Source organism: Corythoichthys intestinalis, chromosome 15, assembly GCF_030265065.1.
Source record: "Corythoichthys intestinalis isolate RoL2023-P3 chromosome 15, ASM3026506v1, whole genome shotgun sequence".
Lineage (NCBI taxonomy): Eukaryota > Metazoa > Chordata > Actinopteri > Syngnathiformes > Syngnathidae > Corythoichthys > Corythoichthys intestinalis.
Window position 1 is genome coordinate 24484786 of NC_080409.1, and position 16041 is coordinate 24500826.

General features: G+C 37.3%; 1 protein-coding gene across 2 annotated transcripts in view; it reads left to right on the forward strand.

The window, feature by feature from the left end:
- The first annotated feature begins 6786 nt into the window (after nucleotides 1-6786).
- Nucleotides 6787-16041, forward strand: part of zmp:0000001267 (b(0,+)-type amino acid transporter 1) — a 35361-nt gene continuing 26106 nt past the window's right edge. Inside the window, exon 1 of one of the 2 annotated variants that reach the window (XM_057858631.1) lies at nucleotides 6787-7553. In XM_057858631.1, the coding sequence (XP_057714614.1) occupies nucleotides 6849-7553 (705 nt within the window). In that variant the 5' untranslated portion in view covers nucleotides 6787-6848. Of the gene's footprint in view, nucleotides 7554-14643; nucleotides 15513-16041 lie in introns of those variants that run through there. The other variant, XM_057858632.1, reaches the window with a different exon arrangement.

Here is a 16041-nt window from a genome sequence, read left to right on the forward strand (position 1 = left end):
TACTGTTGGAATGGAAAGATAAGACACACGACGGATATATACATACAACATACTGTACATCAGTACTGTATTTGTTTATTGTAACAATAAATCCACAAATGGCATTATTAACATTCTTTCTGTTAAAGTGATTCACGGATAGAAAGACTTGTAGTTCTTAAACGATAAATGTTATAGTTACAAGTTATAGTAATTTTATATTAAAACCCCTCTTCATGTTTTCGTTTTAATAAAATTTGTAAAATTTTCAATCAAAAGTAGAGTTAATATAATAATAAGAAGAATAAAAATAACACTAATAAAAATAGAGTGAAAAGTTTTACGTGTATTTTGCATAGCTAAATTGATATGAATGCCAGTTTATTTAGCATTGTTTAACTGTGTGTCAGAATAGGGCCTCATTACTATAGACTGAAGTGCTTTTCTTTTTGAGAATTTTTTTTTTTTTTTTTTGAGAGAGATAGGAATATTATTTTTGTTGTGCTTTCACTAAACGATACTTATGTTTGTTGTGAAGGAGAAGCTTATGCCAATAAACGGCGCGCCTGTGTCCACTCGCCTTTACTGTATAACATATACAGTTGGGAGAACAAGTATTTGATACACTGCCAAAACCCATTGGCAGTGTGTCAAATACTTGTTCTCCCCACTGTACCTGTACATATCTTACCCAAAATAAAACAAGAGACACATAATTGCCACTAAAAGAAAGAAAACTTTCCGAAATATGTGTGGAGCACAAATAGCAATTTGCATTGCATTGTGAATACAGCATAAACGTCTCACAACTACTAATTCTCCCACGTTTAGAAGACATAACATGAGTATGGAACGGCGCTGCCCCCAAGCGGCCGGTGGCATTCTCTCCACTCTTAATGTCCATAAACGGCCTCATTTTAATGTTTGAGGCAATATGCCAGCGGGTGCGTTAATTGCGTCAAATATTTTAACGTGATTAATTTAAAAAATTAATTAACGCCCGTTAACGCGATAATTTTGACAGCCCTAATTTGAACATAAACTAAAATCTATCAACAAACACAATAAATACAAACTTGTAAATAACTAGGATTGCAAAAAATAAACATTAAGACCACTCAACATTGTCTATATAAATAAATATATCTGGAAAAAAAACAGTCAGGGAATAACAAAAATTTAAAAAAAAAACATGGAGCCTTCCTTCAGGTAAAACTGCTTTTGTCCACAAGCACAGATAAACTCAACAAAAAATGAAGGCTGCTATGGCTCCTTTAAGACCACATAAATAAAATACAAACGAAAAATGCGGAGAAGTGGGTAAACCTTAGTTCACTACATTTCTCATATTTTAATTTTTAACAGTAGAAAACATACAGGAGGACACTTCTCTCTAAGCGGTTTCCTACGAGTTTTGCAGGTTAGCAAATTCACACAGTTTAATGCTACGCAAACTATGATGCAGGTCAGACTTTCAGTAGCAAAATTTGTGGCATGTTCCCTTCTTTCACAACATTGACGTCTTTTTACATTATTTACAGCGGCTACTGCTGCTGGCTGAAATAAAAACTTCTAATACCCCTCCTCTTCAAAGGGGGCGGAGGAGGCGGTATGTTTTTGACATGTATTTTTGTTGGGGCTGTAATTATCTGTATGTGTGTGTGGGGAGAAGATGGACCGGCAGATTCAGTAAGTAAAAATTGGTAAGTCTGAACATAATGAAAATAATTCCCTTAATAATGGTAGGCGCAAATCTATCATTACAACATATGGGAAGACCATCTAAATTACTTATAATAACTTAAGTCATAATAAAATGCAAATAAGGTTGCTTAAAATTTGGTGGGGACAATCTCAGCATCCTGATAAGTTGGTAATGCTATGTCCCTACCGTCCCTATGCAAACCTACACCCTTAAAATAAAAATGAAAACTTGGGAGAAGTGGGTAAGCCTCAGTTCACTTATTTCTCAAATTTAATTAACGGTAACAGTAGAAAACACAGGAGGACACTTCTCTCCAAGTGGCTTCCTTCTCGAGTTTTGCAGGTTAGCAAATTCACACAGTTTAATCCTATGCTAACTCTGATGCAGGTCAGACTTTCAATAGCAAAATTTGTGGCGTGTTCCCCACCTTCACAACATTGACATCTTTTTACATTAGATGCAGTGGCTACTGCTGCTGGCGGGAAAAAAAGCTAATATCCCCCCTCTTCAAAAAGGGTGGAGGAGGCGGTATGTTGTTGACATGTTTTATTTCTGTTGGGGCCGTGATTGTGTGTGCGGTGGGGGGGGGGCATGGACCGGCAGATTCAGCAACTAAAAAGGGGTAAATGTAAGTCTGAACATAATGAAAATGTTTCACTTAATAATGGTAGGCGCCATTCTATCCTCAGAACATAAGGGTAGACAATCTAAATTACCTATGGCGGAAAACACAAGACTGAAAAAGCAGTTTCTGCTCTTGCAATCTTTAAAAGAAACTGCTGTATTTTAAGGCAAAACAACTGTTGTGTTTGATAGAAGAATATGTCTGTCTGCTGCCATGGCAGATTCATGGCGCATGAAGCTATTCATAATTTGCCCGTTTTACCTTGAAAACCCCCATTTACAGACGATGCGCAACCGCTTTTGTTTCAACCCAGCCATAAAACGAAGGTAATTATTATTTAAAATGTCTCATTTTTAGCCTAGAATCATTAATTGATGTCTAATATTTTTTTTTAAAAAACGACTTTTACAAAATTATTCACTCGCATATTTTAAACAAATTATGTCACAATGGAAAAAAAAAAATGGTGTCTGCAAAAAAGTCATGGATATTTACCTCATAACCAGGGGTGAAAGTGGTTAGAATTTCTTGCCGGAACTCCCCGACGTGAAGGTCGCCACGGAGCCAGAAATTTATTTATTTATTTTGGGGTAAAACTAATGAAATGCAAAGAAAACTCTTTTTGGTCAGTTATTTCTATAACACATACAAAAACTGATTTTCATTCAAAATTTTTTGAATGAATTTTTTCAATGATTTGCAAAATAAAAGTTAACAAAAACAGCTATAACCCTAGCCTCCATCTCCTAATTTTTATTTTCCCTCATTTCCTCACATACTAAATGCCAAATCTCAATTTTAACTACTTAAGAACATAGGATGTATATTAAAATGGAAGATAATGTAAACATTTACTTTTTGTTTTTTTAATGATAAAGATATAAGTAACATACATTCAGAAAAATAAGTACAATTGACTTGTATTATGCAGAGTGAAATGGCATATAGTTTGAAGATCGCGCAAAAATCGACTTTTTTTTTCAATCGAAATGAATAAGTAGCCTAACATAAATGAACAAATATAAATCCCAAGTGCACATTGACAGCTAAGATGTTCTGAAGCTCCCCATCAGAGCAAATAAAACTATGATAAATAAGCCACCTTAACTCTTTCCTTGTTCTTAAAGATTTGATCCATTTTCTGTTGCATTGCTTTTTTTTTTTTTTTTTTTTTTTTTTTTTTTTTTGTTTCAGCAAACATGCACATTTGAACCAATCAGAGCTAACTATCTCTGGTGATCACATGTCATTATGTCAGCCAATTGAATAGATGAATGAATGCAGGCGTTTTGCTTTGCTGCGTGCATTCGCACATTAACGTGACTCGTCATAGTCAAACTCGGATAACTGCAGCAGCTGGGGAAACCTCCATGCTGTCCGTGGAATAAAATAAATAATATCAGTGGAAACGGATTACTCTACACAAGCACTTTACTATGCTTGTTGTTAACACTTGTGTATGTAAATCTGATTGCTGTAGACAGTTGCGGTCATATTTTCGGAATCAAAGCACCGTATACCGGAACAACGTTCCGGCACCTGAATCTTATACCGGAACTGCGTTCCAGCCCTGAATCTTATACCGGAACTGTGTTCCTGACCGTTCCCGCCCACTTTCACCCCTGCCCATAACTATCGCTTAATTGTATTTTTTTGTTTCTGTTGCCTTTTTTCCGATATGTTAGATCAGGGGTCCCCAAACTACGGCCCGCGGGCCGGATACGACCCGCCCCCACAATACCAGAAAGCATTTTGATTTTTTTTTTCTCTATAGTGTTATTTATTTCCTGGCCTTTTTCTGTGAAGAACTCAGAGAGGGTTATTTGGTTATTATCTATTTAATTAATAGTGTTGTTATTATTATTATTATAACATTATTTTATTTACGTTTGTTCTGTGAAGAGTCCAGAAAGGGTTATTTAATTGTGGCTTTTTGAAAAACAATATTTTTTTACATTTAGGCACTCCTGCAATCGTCACACTTTTTCTTTTGCAAACTCACCCCGGCCCCTCATCAGAGAAGGGAAAACTTATGTATACTTATGCATAGAAGTAGGCATGTGCCAGTGTGAGATTTTGACGGTTTGATAACCTTTTACGGTATTACAGTATTGCAATTATAGCTCTAAAATGTGTTATTTTGGGATGTATGGGTTAAAAAAAAAATTCCAATTGAACAGGATTTTTCCAAAAAGTTTTCACAACATATTTGCAAATTGGAATATCAACATTAATACATTTTTTAAATAAATAACTGAAATATTTTAAATAAAATTGAAATAAATCAGGGCTGTCAAAATTATCGCCATTAACGGGCGGTAATTAATTTTTTTAATTAATCACGTTAAAATACTTGACGCAATTAACGCACATGCCCGCTCAAACAGATTAAAATGACAGCACAGTGCAATGCCAACTTGTTACTTGTGTTTTTTGGAGTTTTGTCGCCCTCTGCTGGCACTTGGGTGCGACTGATTTTATGGGCTTAAGCACCCATGAGCATTGTGTAATTATTGACATCAACAATGGCGGGCTACTCGTTTATTTTTTGATTGAAAATTTTACAAATTTTATTAAAACGAAAACATTAAGAGGGGTTTTAATATAAAATTTCTATAACTTGTACTAACATTTATCTTTTAATAACTACAAATCTTTCTATCCATGGATAGCTTTAACAGAATGTTAATAATGTTAATGCCATCTTGTTGATTTATTGTTATAATAAACAAATACAGTACTTATGTACCGTATGTTGAGTGTATATATCCATCTTGTGTCTTATCTTTCCATTCCAACAATAAAGAAAAATATGGCATATTTTGTAGATGGTTTGAATGGCGATTAATTAAGATTAATTACGATTAATTATTTTAGGCTGTAATCAACTCGATTAAAAATTTTAATCGTTTGACAGCCCGTAAATAAATACAACTTATAGATTAAACAATTTAAATTCCAACAAAACGAGACGACACCTTTTTACCAATATGGTGTCTTACAAGTGTAATCAGTAGATTGCAGTCAGGTGCTGCTTGCTTTAGCAGAAACATCATTGGTTAAACTGTCAGTGCTCGATTGGTAAGAACAAAAACCAAGACCCACAGCAGCCCTTGAGGACCGGTTTGGACACCCCTGGTTTACATTGATTGAGGCTGGGCTGCAGTTTTCTGAGTGAAATATGCGTGGCGCCATCTTGGAAAATGTCTGCTCCGAACGTCTGGTTTAGAAAAAACATAGTTGCGGTTGAAGTAAGCACTCACATATTTTAAACTTTTAAACAAATTATGTAACAATGACAAAAAAATGGCGTCTGTAAAAAAAGTCACGGCATTTTCTCCGATATGTTAGATGATAAATAATTGATCCAAACAAAGAAAAATCTTCAAAAGGGAATATATATGAAAAAGAAAATCTCGAGCACTTCTTGATGTCCGCGATTTCTGCATCGCGACCCTTGTTATATTACCATGTTTCACCCAGAAAATCCTCAAAAAATCCAGCTGTGGCCATTCACAGCTGTGTCTTGACACTCAGTGATACATGCTACATGGACTTTTTGAATCCAAACAAGGTAAGAACGCGATAATATCTCGTTAAAGTCATGGCGTCTGTAATTCTGCTCTCGCGTCCTCTCACCTCCAGATAGGGTTTTGCTGTTTAAAAAAACATAATTTTTTTTTTTTTTTTTTTTAAAGCACTCCTGTTCAAAATTTTCTTCCCCCAGAAAATTGAGATTTTAAGCTTTCCAATGATGTATCACACGTGCATATCGGACAATTTTGAAAGTTGGCTAAATTGGGGGTCTCGGAGCGAAACTTCACGTCACCTGAGTGTTTTCCGCCCCCATATAACTGAAGTCAATAAAAAATGCAAATAAGGTTGCTTGAAAGTTGGGGATAATCTGAGCATCCTGAAAAGTGCTATGTCCCTACCGACCCTATGCAAACCCTTGTTTTGGACGCCCGTCGTCTTCGGCAGGCCATTTGGGGGCCCTAAGCAAAATAATGCCAAGGGGCCCATATTTTTTGTCACAGTGTACTGTGAAACCCATACGTGCAGTCCAACCCATACGTCCATATTTTGTATATTAATCAGCTTTTTCGTTTCATTGCTCCAGAAGGATAAATTCTCTTCGACATATTCGTGCATCTATTTTTCAAGCAAGTTTGAGCAACAATCATTGCAAAACAGGTTCAACGTCACTCCCCAGGTTGCCAGATTGTAAAGACAAGAAAATGGATGTTTGCACCGATAAACGGCAATGCGCGACACATTACTCGCGATGCTCTATTAACAGCGTATGAAATGAGGTTGCCAGATTGGGGGCTGTTAGTGGTCAGGGGCCCTAAGCAGCTGCATAGTTTGCGTATAGGCTGGGCCGGCCTTGGTCTTCGGTGACAGTGAATGTGTTAAATGCAAATTCAGGCATCAAGGAGTTAATTATTAACTAGAGGTCTGGGAGACCTCATTCACGTAATTAATGTTCAAGTTTGAAGAAAGGTGCGAAACGCAGACCTTCGGATATCAGCCTGTATCATGGAGGATGAGGAGCCAAAGGCAAAGCTCAGTCTTAAGCGTGAAGTTGGCCTAGTGGGAGCGGTGTCCCTCATCGGGGGGACAATGATTGGCTCGGGGATCTTCATGTCACCGCAGACGGTGCTAGCGACTATCGGCAGCCCTGGAGCTAGTTTGCTGGTGTGGGCGTGCTGTGGTCTACTGGTCATACTTGCTTCTTTTTGCTATGCTGAAATGGGGACCGTGATTAGAGAATCGGGGGGAGAGTACATCTACATACTCAGGACGTCGGGCCCAGTTGTAGCCTTTCTGTTAATCTTCAGCTCTGTTTTATTTGTGAGACCTGCCGGGGTGGTGGGGATCTCTCTTAGTTTTGCTCAGTATGTCGTAGCTCCTTTCTACTCGGATTGCGCGCCTCCAGTTGTGCTCGTCAAGTGTGTGGCGGCATCGGCAATTCTCACTTTAGCAACAATAAATTGTTTAAACGTTCGCTTTTCGATGTCAGTGCAAGTGTTTTTTATGGTGGCCAAGGTCCTGGCACTGGCGGTCATAATAGTAGGAGGCATCGTGATGCTTGCCAGGGGACACACAGAAAACTTTCAAGACTCCTTTGAAAACTCAAACATTGGCATCAATCCAATTGGAATTGCTTTCTACCAGGGATTGTGGTCATTTGATGGCTGGAATAATCTCAACTATGTGACTGAGGAATTAAAACGTCCAGAGGTACAGTAAATTATACCATTCTTTTTCATTTGATTTACTGCATGTTAAGCCAACCTTCAATAAAAATTAAAAAAAAAAAAAAAAAAAGTGTTTGAATGCAAAAATAAATTTGAGACTAAAATATATATATATATATTTTTTGATTGAAGCAATTTTTTGGGGATTGAATGATTTAGACACAAATGTCCTACCCATTTCAATATGCCAAAAACACAAAGAGGATTGCTTCTAACAAAACAAAAAAAAAACATTTTCAATGAAAAATTAAGTGTTCGAAGGCAATTTTTTGAGTCTCAAATATTTTTTCGCAACCAAAAACTTTTTTTCTATGATTGAAAAAAATTTGGGGGGATTGTTTGAAATGATTTTTCTTTTGAAAATATATTTTTTATTTAAAGCAACTTATTTTTTGATTGAATAATCAAGACACAAATGCCCGAGCTAAAATGTGGCCCAAACGTAAAACAACATCACTTCAAGAAAGAAAGAAAGAAATAAACTTCCAAAAATAATAATTAAATCAAAGAAAAATAGTTTTCAAATGCTTTTTTTTTTGAGTCTCAAATTTATTTTTGCATTCAAATACTTTTTTTTAGGTGACTTTTTTTCTTTCTTTTTTTTTCCTGAAAATATATTTTGATTGGAGCAATTTTTTTTGATTAAAGCAACTTTTTTTTGGATTGAATAATAAAGACACAAATCTACCGTCATAACCTTGATGTTCTTCATATCACACTAATATTTTCATTATGGTAGTGAAAAGAGCCCAGATCAAACGCTTCATAAAACAAGTTGTAAAAACAAGATATTCAGTTGTAAAGTTAAGATTCAGGTGATAGTGTGACAGCTGTCATTGTAGTTGTTAAGGTCATGTTAATCAGCAAACTAATCAGGGGAACTGCACTGTTGTTTTGAGTTGAAGATGTTTCATGTTTAATCCAAAAGGCTTCTTTACTTCTTTTTTTTTCTTCCTAGTTTTCTATAGCCTGTCCTGTTCACACATAGAGAATGAGAATCTGAGGCTTCTTCACTTTGTTTTTAGATTTTGAGTCACTAACTACGTTCCTTGCGTGAGGTCAACTGTGGAGTTGGTTTGTAGTGTTTTTGGGCCTGGTGTTGTTCAGTGACTGACTGTCGTGCATACTAATGAGTGGTTCACTCATCCTGTTACAAAATGGCCCCTTTTGGTAAAAAAAACACACCTCCTTAAAACAAGTTACATTCCCCTTGTTGTCAGTGTAAATCTACTAGAAATTAGTGAAATAATCTGCCATTACTTCAAATAAAATTTACTCTTAGATTTCTTGTAGAAAAATAAGCTTTCGTTAGAGTGAAAATGATCTTAACAGACTTATTTCAAGCAATAAATTAGTATATTTGACCTTATTAAAAAAAAGCTGTAAACACTCATTTTAAAGCAACATTAGGTAACTTTTCAGTTTTGGTCAATTTTAGCGACACAGGTGGACAGAAGCAGTAGTGTTATGCCCAGTGTTGTTAATTTTACTTTAAAAAAGTAATTAATTACAGTTACAAATTACTTCTCCCAAAAAGTAATTGCGTTAGTAACTCAGTTACCTGAATGTAAGAGTAATTAGTTACTTGGCAAAGTAACTAGTGATAATTTTCTTCTTTTTTTTCTTTAAAAAAAAAAAAAAAAACATGTCACGCAATGTGACGTTTAAAGGGTTTGGGGGACAATTGGTCCAAGCCCAATTCTTTACCCTCCACTTAACTAGACACAAGGGTATTGCGATAACTAGATTGTAACCTTTGCTATGTGTGGAAGTCATTTAAAGTTGTGAATCAACCGTTAAAGTTGTTACTCTCGTTATTGCATTACTTCCTTTCTGTCTACTTTAAACATGTGTAAGTTTTAAAACTGTTTCATCATTTAAAGATATTTAAGTTAAGATTTTGCCGACTTAGGAGCATTTTAGATTTAAAAAAAAAAAAAAAAAAAAAGTTACTTAGATTCGCCAGGAAGGATCTTTACATCAGCGCCTTCCTGAGAGGTGTACTGCTTTAAGATGGGGGCTGTTTACTAACGCATGTAGTCCTTAAAACATGTCGCCAATGCTGCTGTGTCTGTCATTTGCATCTAGTTCTATAATATGATATCTACCGTGTCATGTGGGCGTAGTTTGTCGGCTATGGCTACAGTCAGGTATTATTGGAGCCACCTAGCATCGCGGTTGCAACGGCGTCTTCCCCACTCCTGCTCTGCTCTCTCGTCTCCGTGAGTCCGTTTCTCTCAGAATTTTTTTTATTCAACCTACTTAGTAACGCATAGTAACGCACGCCTTTCCCGCCTCAGTAACTGTAACGGCGTTGCCAAGATGAGAAAAGTAATTAATTAGATTACTCATTACTGAAATAAATAACCCCGTTAGTAACGCCGTTATATTCTAACGCCGTTATTAACAACACTGGTTATGCCTTAAGGAAGAGTGCGTTTCCCATGAGGACCAGTGCACACCCGCACTGTGTTGTAAATCATGATCTTCCGGTCGCCTGCAGATTGAATACATGACATTTCTGTTTCCAGCGGCTGTGTGAAGGATGACTAGTAATAATCAGAGGTGAAAGTGGGCCAGAACAGTCAGGAACGCAGTTCCGGTATAAGATTCAGGGCCAGAACACAGTTCCGGTATAAAATTCAGGGTCGAAATGCTGTTCCGGTACAAGATTCAGGGCCGGAATGCTGTTCCGGTACACGGTGCTTTGATTCCGAAAATTATACCGGCAACTGTCAAAACCCTATGTAAAAAAAAAAAAAAAAAATGCTAAGCTGCCACACATGCATTTCATCTCCAAGAACAAAACAATCTACCAACATTAGATTTGCATACACAGGTGTTAACAAGTATAATAAACTGCTTGTGTAGCGTAATCAGTTTCCACCAATATTTATTATTTATTCTATTCCACGGACGGCATGTAAGTTTCCCCAGCTGCCGCAATTATCTGAGTCTGACGATGATGAGTCACATCAATGTGCGAATGCACGCCGCAAAGCAAAACGCCTGGACTCATTTATCCATTCAATTGGCTGACATACACTTGATCAGCAGAGATAGTTAGCTCTGATTGGTTCAAATGTGCATGTTTTCTGGAACAGAAATAAAAAAAGGTTGTTGAATTGATGCGACAAAAAAGGGCAATGCAACTAAAAATGGATCAAATCTTTAAGAGCAACGAAAGAGTTGAGGAGGCTTATTTATCATATGTAGTTTTACTCTGAGGTTCAGAACATCTTAGCTGTCAATGTGCACTTTGGACTTGTATTTGTTCATTTATGTTAGGCTACTCATTCATTTCCTTATGAGTTAAAAAAAGTCAATGCTTGCGCAATCTTCAAAATACATTCCATTTCACTCTGCATAATATAAGTCATTTGTACTTATTTTTCTGAATGTATGTTACCTATGGTGTTTTTCGGACTATAAGTCGCAGTTTTTTTTCATAGTTTGGCTGAAGACGCGACTTATACTCTGGAGTGATTTATTTGTGAAATTATTAACAAATTATTATATCATTTCACATGTTATTTTGGTGTTTTGGAGTGACACTGATGATTTTGTAAACTTGTTAGCATGTTCTTTATGCTATAGTTATTTGAATAACTATTAATAGCTATGTTACATTAACATACCGGCCACGTTCGCATTTCGTTGTTCATGCATCATGTAACATTAACATACTGTACACTTATTCAGCATGTTGTTCTCTATTGTATTTTTATTTTAAACTGCCTTTCAAGATGACATATCTGTTCTATGTGTTGGATTTCATCATGTAAATTTCCCCCAAAAATGCTACTTATAGTCCGGTGCAACTTTTATGTTTTTTTTTCCTCTCCGTTGGGCATTTTATGGCTGGTGCGACTTATACTCAGGTGCGACTTATAGTCAGAAAAATACGGTATATCTTAAGTAAATGTTTAAATTAATTTTAATATACATCCTATGTTCTTAAGTTGTTAAAATTGAGATATGGCATTTAGTATGTGAGGAAATGAGGGGAAATAAAAATTAGGAGATGGAGGTTGGGGTTATTGCTGTTATTTATTGTGTACTGTATGTTGAATTCGCTCATAAAATCCAGAAATTTATTCTGGAAGTTTTCAAAAATGTCTCTTCAGTAGTTTTTGAAAACAAAGGTTTGAATCAAACGGTGTATCACCTGAACCAATACACATGAAAGTTAGTATAAGTCAAGAGATTTATTTTGCATTGATCATTTTGCCTATCAATTAATTAGGTTCATATTCATGAGAAATGTAGCCCTGACCCCCGTTCACCCAATCTGTTTGGGTTTAATAATGTCCCTTGCTAAGCAAAAAGTGTATATGCAGGTTATGCTGTTATATCGTCCCTACCTGTGTTGAGACCAAACCTACGCCCTTGGTTATATGGCAATACTAAAAAAAAAACAAACAATGTCCGCACAAAATTAAGAAGTGTAACAATTAATCGATTAGCAAATTAATCGACAGCTATTTTGACAACCGATTAATCGTTTAGGATCCTCTTCACCCCAAACTTGTCTAAATTCTTGAAATAATAACATTCACATAACTTCTCAGTTGTAAATATGATCAGATTTCTTCATTATTTTTTTGTTAAGTCAAAGTAGGACATGTACAAAAATCGTCTTTTACTTTGGAAAACAAGAATTCACATTTTTGCCAATTTTCAGACGTCTTACTGTCTAAACTAGCTTCTAAATAAGGCTGCAACAACTAATCGATTCAATCAAATAATAAATTAGTTGCCAACGGATTTGAAATTTGAAAGTTGTAGAGTACAGTTAAGTCAGGAAGCTGTAATAAAATATTATTTTTCAAGGGAATAGTCATCGATTTTGTCTTCATTCTTCCTTACAACATGCCTAAAACAACTTCAAGGTAAATTGTGAAGGTACAGTCATGTGAAAAAATGAGGACACCCCATTAAATATTCAGTTGTTTATAAAGAAATGTTCATATATCAATGTCAGATCTTGTTTTTCTTTATCTCTGGAAAATAAAGTGATTTAATTGTAGGTAAACAACCAAATTTAACATTGTTTTTTCTCATCAAACCAAGTTTATCAAGAAAAATGCATATTTTAGCTGAGGAAAAAGTTAGGACACCCTACCACCTAATAGCTAGTGTTACCCCCTCTGGCTGAAATGACTTCAGTGATACACTTTTTGTAGCCATCTACCAGTCTTTGACATCCGTCTGAAGAAAGTTTGCCCCACTCCTCAACGCAGAATACAATTAACGGTGACTGACTGTTGAAGTGAGTGAAAACACCATAGTGAGATCAGAGGAGCTGTCTGAGACCTTCAGAAAGAAGGTTGTAGACACAGAGTCCGGTAAGGGATATCAAAAGATCTCAAAAGAATATAAAATCAGCCATTCCACTGTCCGGAAAATAGTCTACAAGTGGAGGACATTCAAAACAACTGCCAACATACCCAGGTCTGGCTGTCCAAGCAAGTTCACCCCGAGAGCAGACCGTAAGATGCTAAAAGAAGTCTCCAAAAACCCTAAAATGTCATCAAAAGACCTACAGTAGGCTCTTGCTACTGCTGATGTGAAAGTGCATGCTTTACAATCTCAAAGAGACCTCACAAGTTTAACCTTCATGGGAGATGTGCAAGAAGAAAACATTGGCTCTCCAAGAAGGCCAGACTAAAGGTTGCCAGAGTGAATGTAGACAAAGACCAGGACTTCTAGAATAATGTTCTTTGGACAGATGAATCTAAAATTGAATTATTTTGACACCAGAACAGAGGACATGTTTGGCATAAACTCAATACAGCATTCCAGGAAGATAACCTCATACCAACTGTGAAGCATGTAGGTGGAAGTGTCATGGTTTGGGGATGCTTTGCTGCAGAAGGACCTGGCCAGCTCACCATCATAGAATCCACCAGGAATTCTGTCGTGTATCAGAGGGTGCTTGAGGAACATGTTAGGCTCATCTGTGGAAAAATTAAAGCAGACGCGAAACTGGACCTTGCAACATGACAATGACCCAAAACGGGTGGGCAAACCGATCCTCGAGGGCCGCAGTGGGTCCTGGTCTTTGTTCCAACTGACCCAGCACAGATAGTATAACCAATGAGGTTTCAGCAGAAATGAGAAGCACCTGACTGCAATCGACTGATTGCACTTGTAAAACAGCAGATTGGTGAAAATGTGTCCTCTTAATGGCTTGCAACAAAAACTCGCACCCACTGCGGCCCTTTGTGGAATAGTTTGCCCACCCCTGACCCAAAACCTACCTGTAAATCCACCAAGGAATGGCTGAAAAGGAAGAAATAGCCAGTCCTGGAATGGCCGAGTCAAAGCCCAGATCGTAATCCCATTGAGATGCTGTGGGGTGACTTGAAATGGGCTGTACATGCAAGAAACCCCTCAAACAATTCACAGCTGAAAAGTATTCTCCGTTGAGGAGTGGGGCAAACTTTCTTCAGGCCGATGTCAGACTGGTAGATGGCTACAAAAAGCGTCTCACCGAAGTTATTTCAGCCAAAGGGGGTAACACTAGCTATTCGGTGGTAGGGTGTTCTAACTTTTTCCACAGTTAGAATATGCATATTTGTTGATAAATTTGGTTTAGTGTGTATAACAATGTTAATTTTTAATGTTTACTCGCTATTAAATCAGTCTTTTCCAGAGATAAAGAAAAACAAGATCAAACATTGATATGTGAACATTTCTTAATAAAGAACTGAATATTTAATGGGTTGTCCTAATATTTTCACATGACTGTAATTGAAAAAAGTGACATTTATTAGATTACTCGTTTAATTAATCGTCCGATTAATCGATTATGAAAATAATCATTAGTTGCAACCCTACACAAAATATTAACACTTTAGCCACAATCTGGACATTTTCGCTTGCATATTATATGCATTTGTTGGCAGCACTTTAGACATGATTCATGTTGAGGGGACAGTAAATTCACACCTATATTCAAGCTTTTCACTGACTACTTTACAATGTAGCAACGTTTCATTTTTAGTGTACGGTCATAACACGCTTACGTTGTCACGTATACACTGAACGGCTAGCTGTGTTTAAATAGATAAGCATTGGTTTGGCCGGTGTAGCAAAAGAGATAACCGACTGTGATTGGTGCCACTACTTGTTAAAGAATCATTCTCTTGAAATTGGTTGACCTTTCATTGTTTGCGTAGATTTATCATTACCCAGTACTTACCTTGTCTGCGGAATGCTACCCTAAAGTATTCCAAAGATGGCAACTGATGAGCACGGACTCAACCTGAAGAGGGATGTTGGAATCATTGGGGCGGTGTCTTTCATCGCGGGGACTATGATGGGTTCCGGTATCTTCATATCACCCCAGTATGTGATCTATACCATTGGCAGTCCAGGAGCCAGTCTCATTATATGGGCCTCGTGTGGCTTGATAGCCATGCTGGGGGGCCTCTGCTATGCTGAGCTGGGAACGGTCATCCCAGAGTCTGGCGGAGAATATATCTACATGCTGAGGACGGCAGGGAGGGTGGTGGCTTTCATGTTTGTCTTCAGCTTTATCACTGTCATGAGACCAGCTAGCGCCACGGGAATTGCACTCAGCTTTGCCGAATATGCCGTGGCTCCTTTTTATGCTGGTTGCTCCCCTCCGCAGCTGGTGGTAAAGTGCGTGGCTGCCGTCGCTATCATTGTTCTGGCTGTGGTGAACTGTCAAAGCGCCCGCCTGGCCACCGCCATCCAAGTGGTCTCCATGTTCGTCAAAGTGCTGGCACTGGCAGTGATAATAGTGGGAGGAATGGTTATTCTCGTTGACAAAGGCACCGAGAACTTTGAGAACGCCTTTGAAGGAACCAATTTTCGTGTCAGGTCCTTTGGCATTGCTTTTTATCAGGGCTTGTGGTCCTTTGACGGATGGAACACTTTAAATTATTTGACTGAGGAGCTCAAACATCCAGAAGTAAGAGTTTAATATTTACTTTTTTGGTGGTGATTTGCAAACAAGTAGTGTTGCACTGTATTGGTACCGATATGGCACTAAAATGACATCGGTATCGGGGGGTATTAAGAAATAAAGTGCTGGTGCTGTGCAAAATGTACTTTTGAGATCTAGTTTCGCCCTACTCAAGATAACCGCCCAGGTATGCACGGCGCCATAAAAAATAAGAAGTGAGAGGGTTAAGAAAAAGCTAGTTATGGCTTAATTAAAAAAAAAAAAAGTTTTTAAACCTGTCTTGTTCAGCTGTTCGACACGGAGAATGGAAGTCTTAAGTGCCCGGATAGTCTGAACAGTTTTAATTAGGGTTGTTCCGATCATGTTTTTTTTCTCCCGATCTGATCCCGATCATTTTAGTTTGAGTATCTGTCGATCCCGATATTTCCCGATCCGATTGCTTTTTTTTTGCTCCCGATTCAATTCCAATCATTCCCGATAATTTTTCCCGATCATATACATTTTGGCAATGCGTTAAGAAAAAAATGAATAAAAC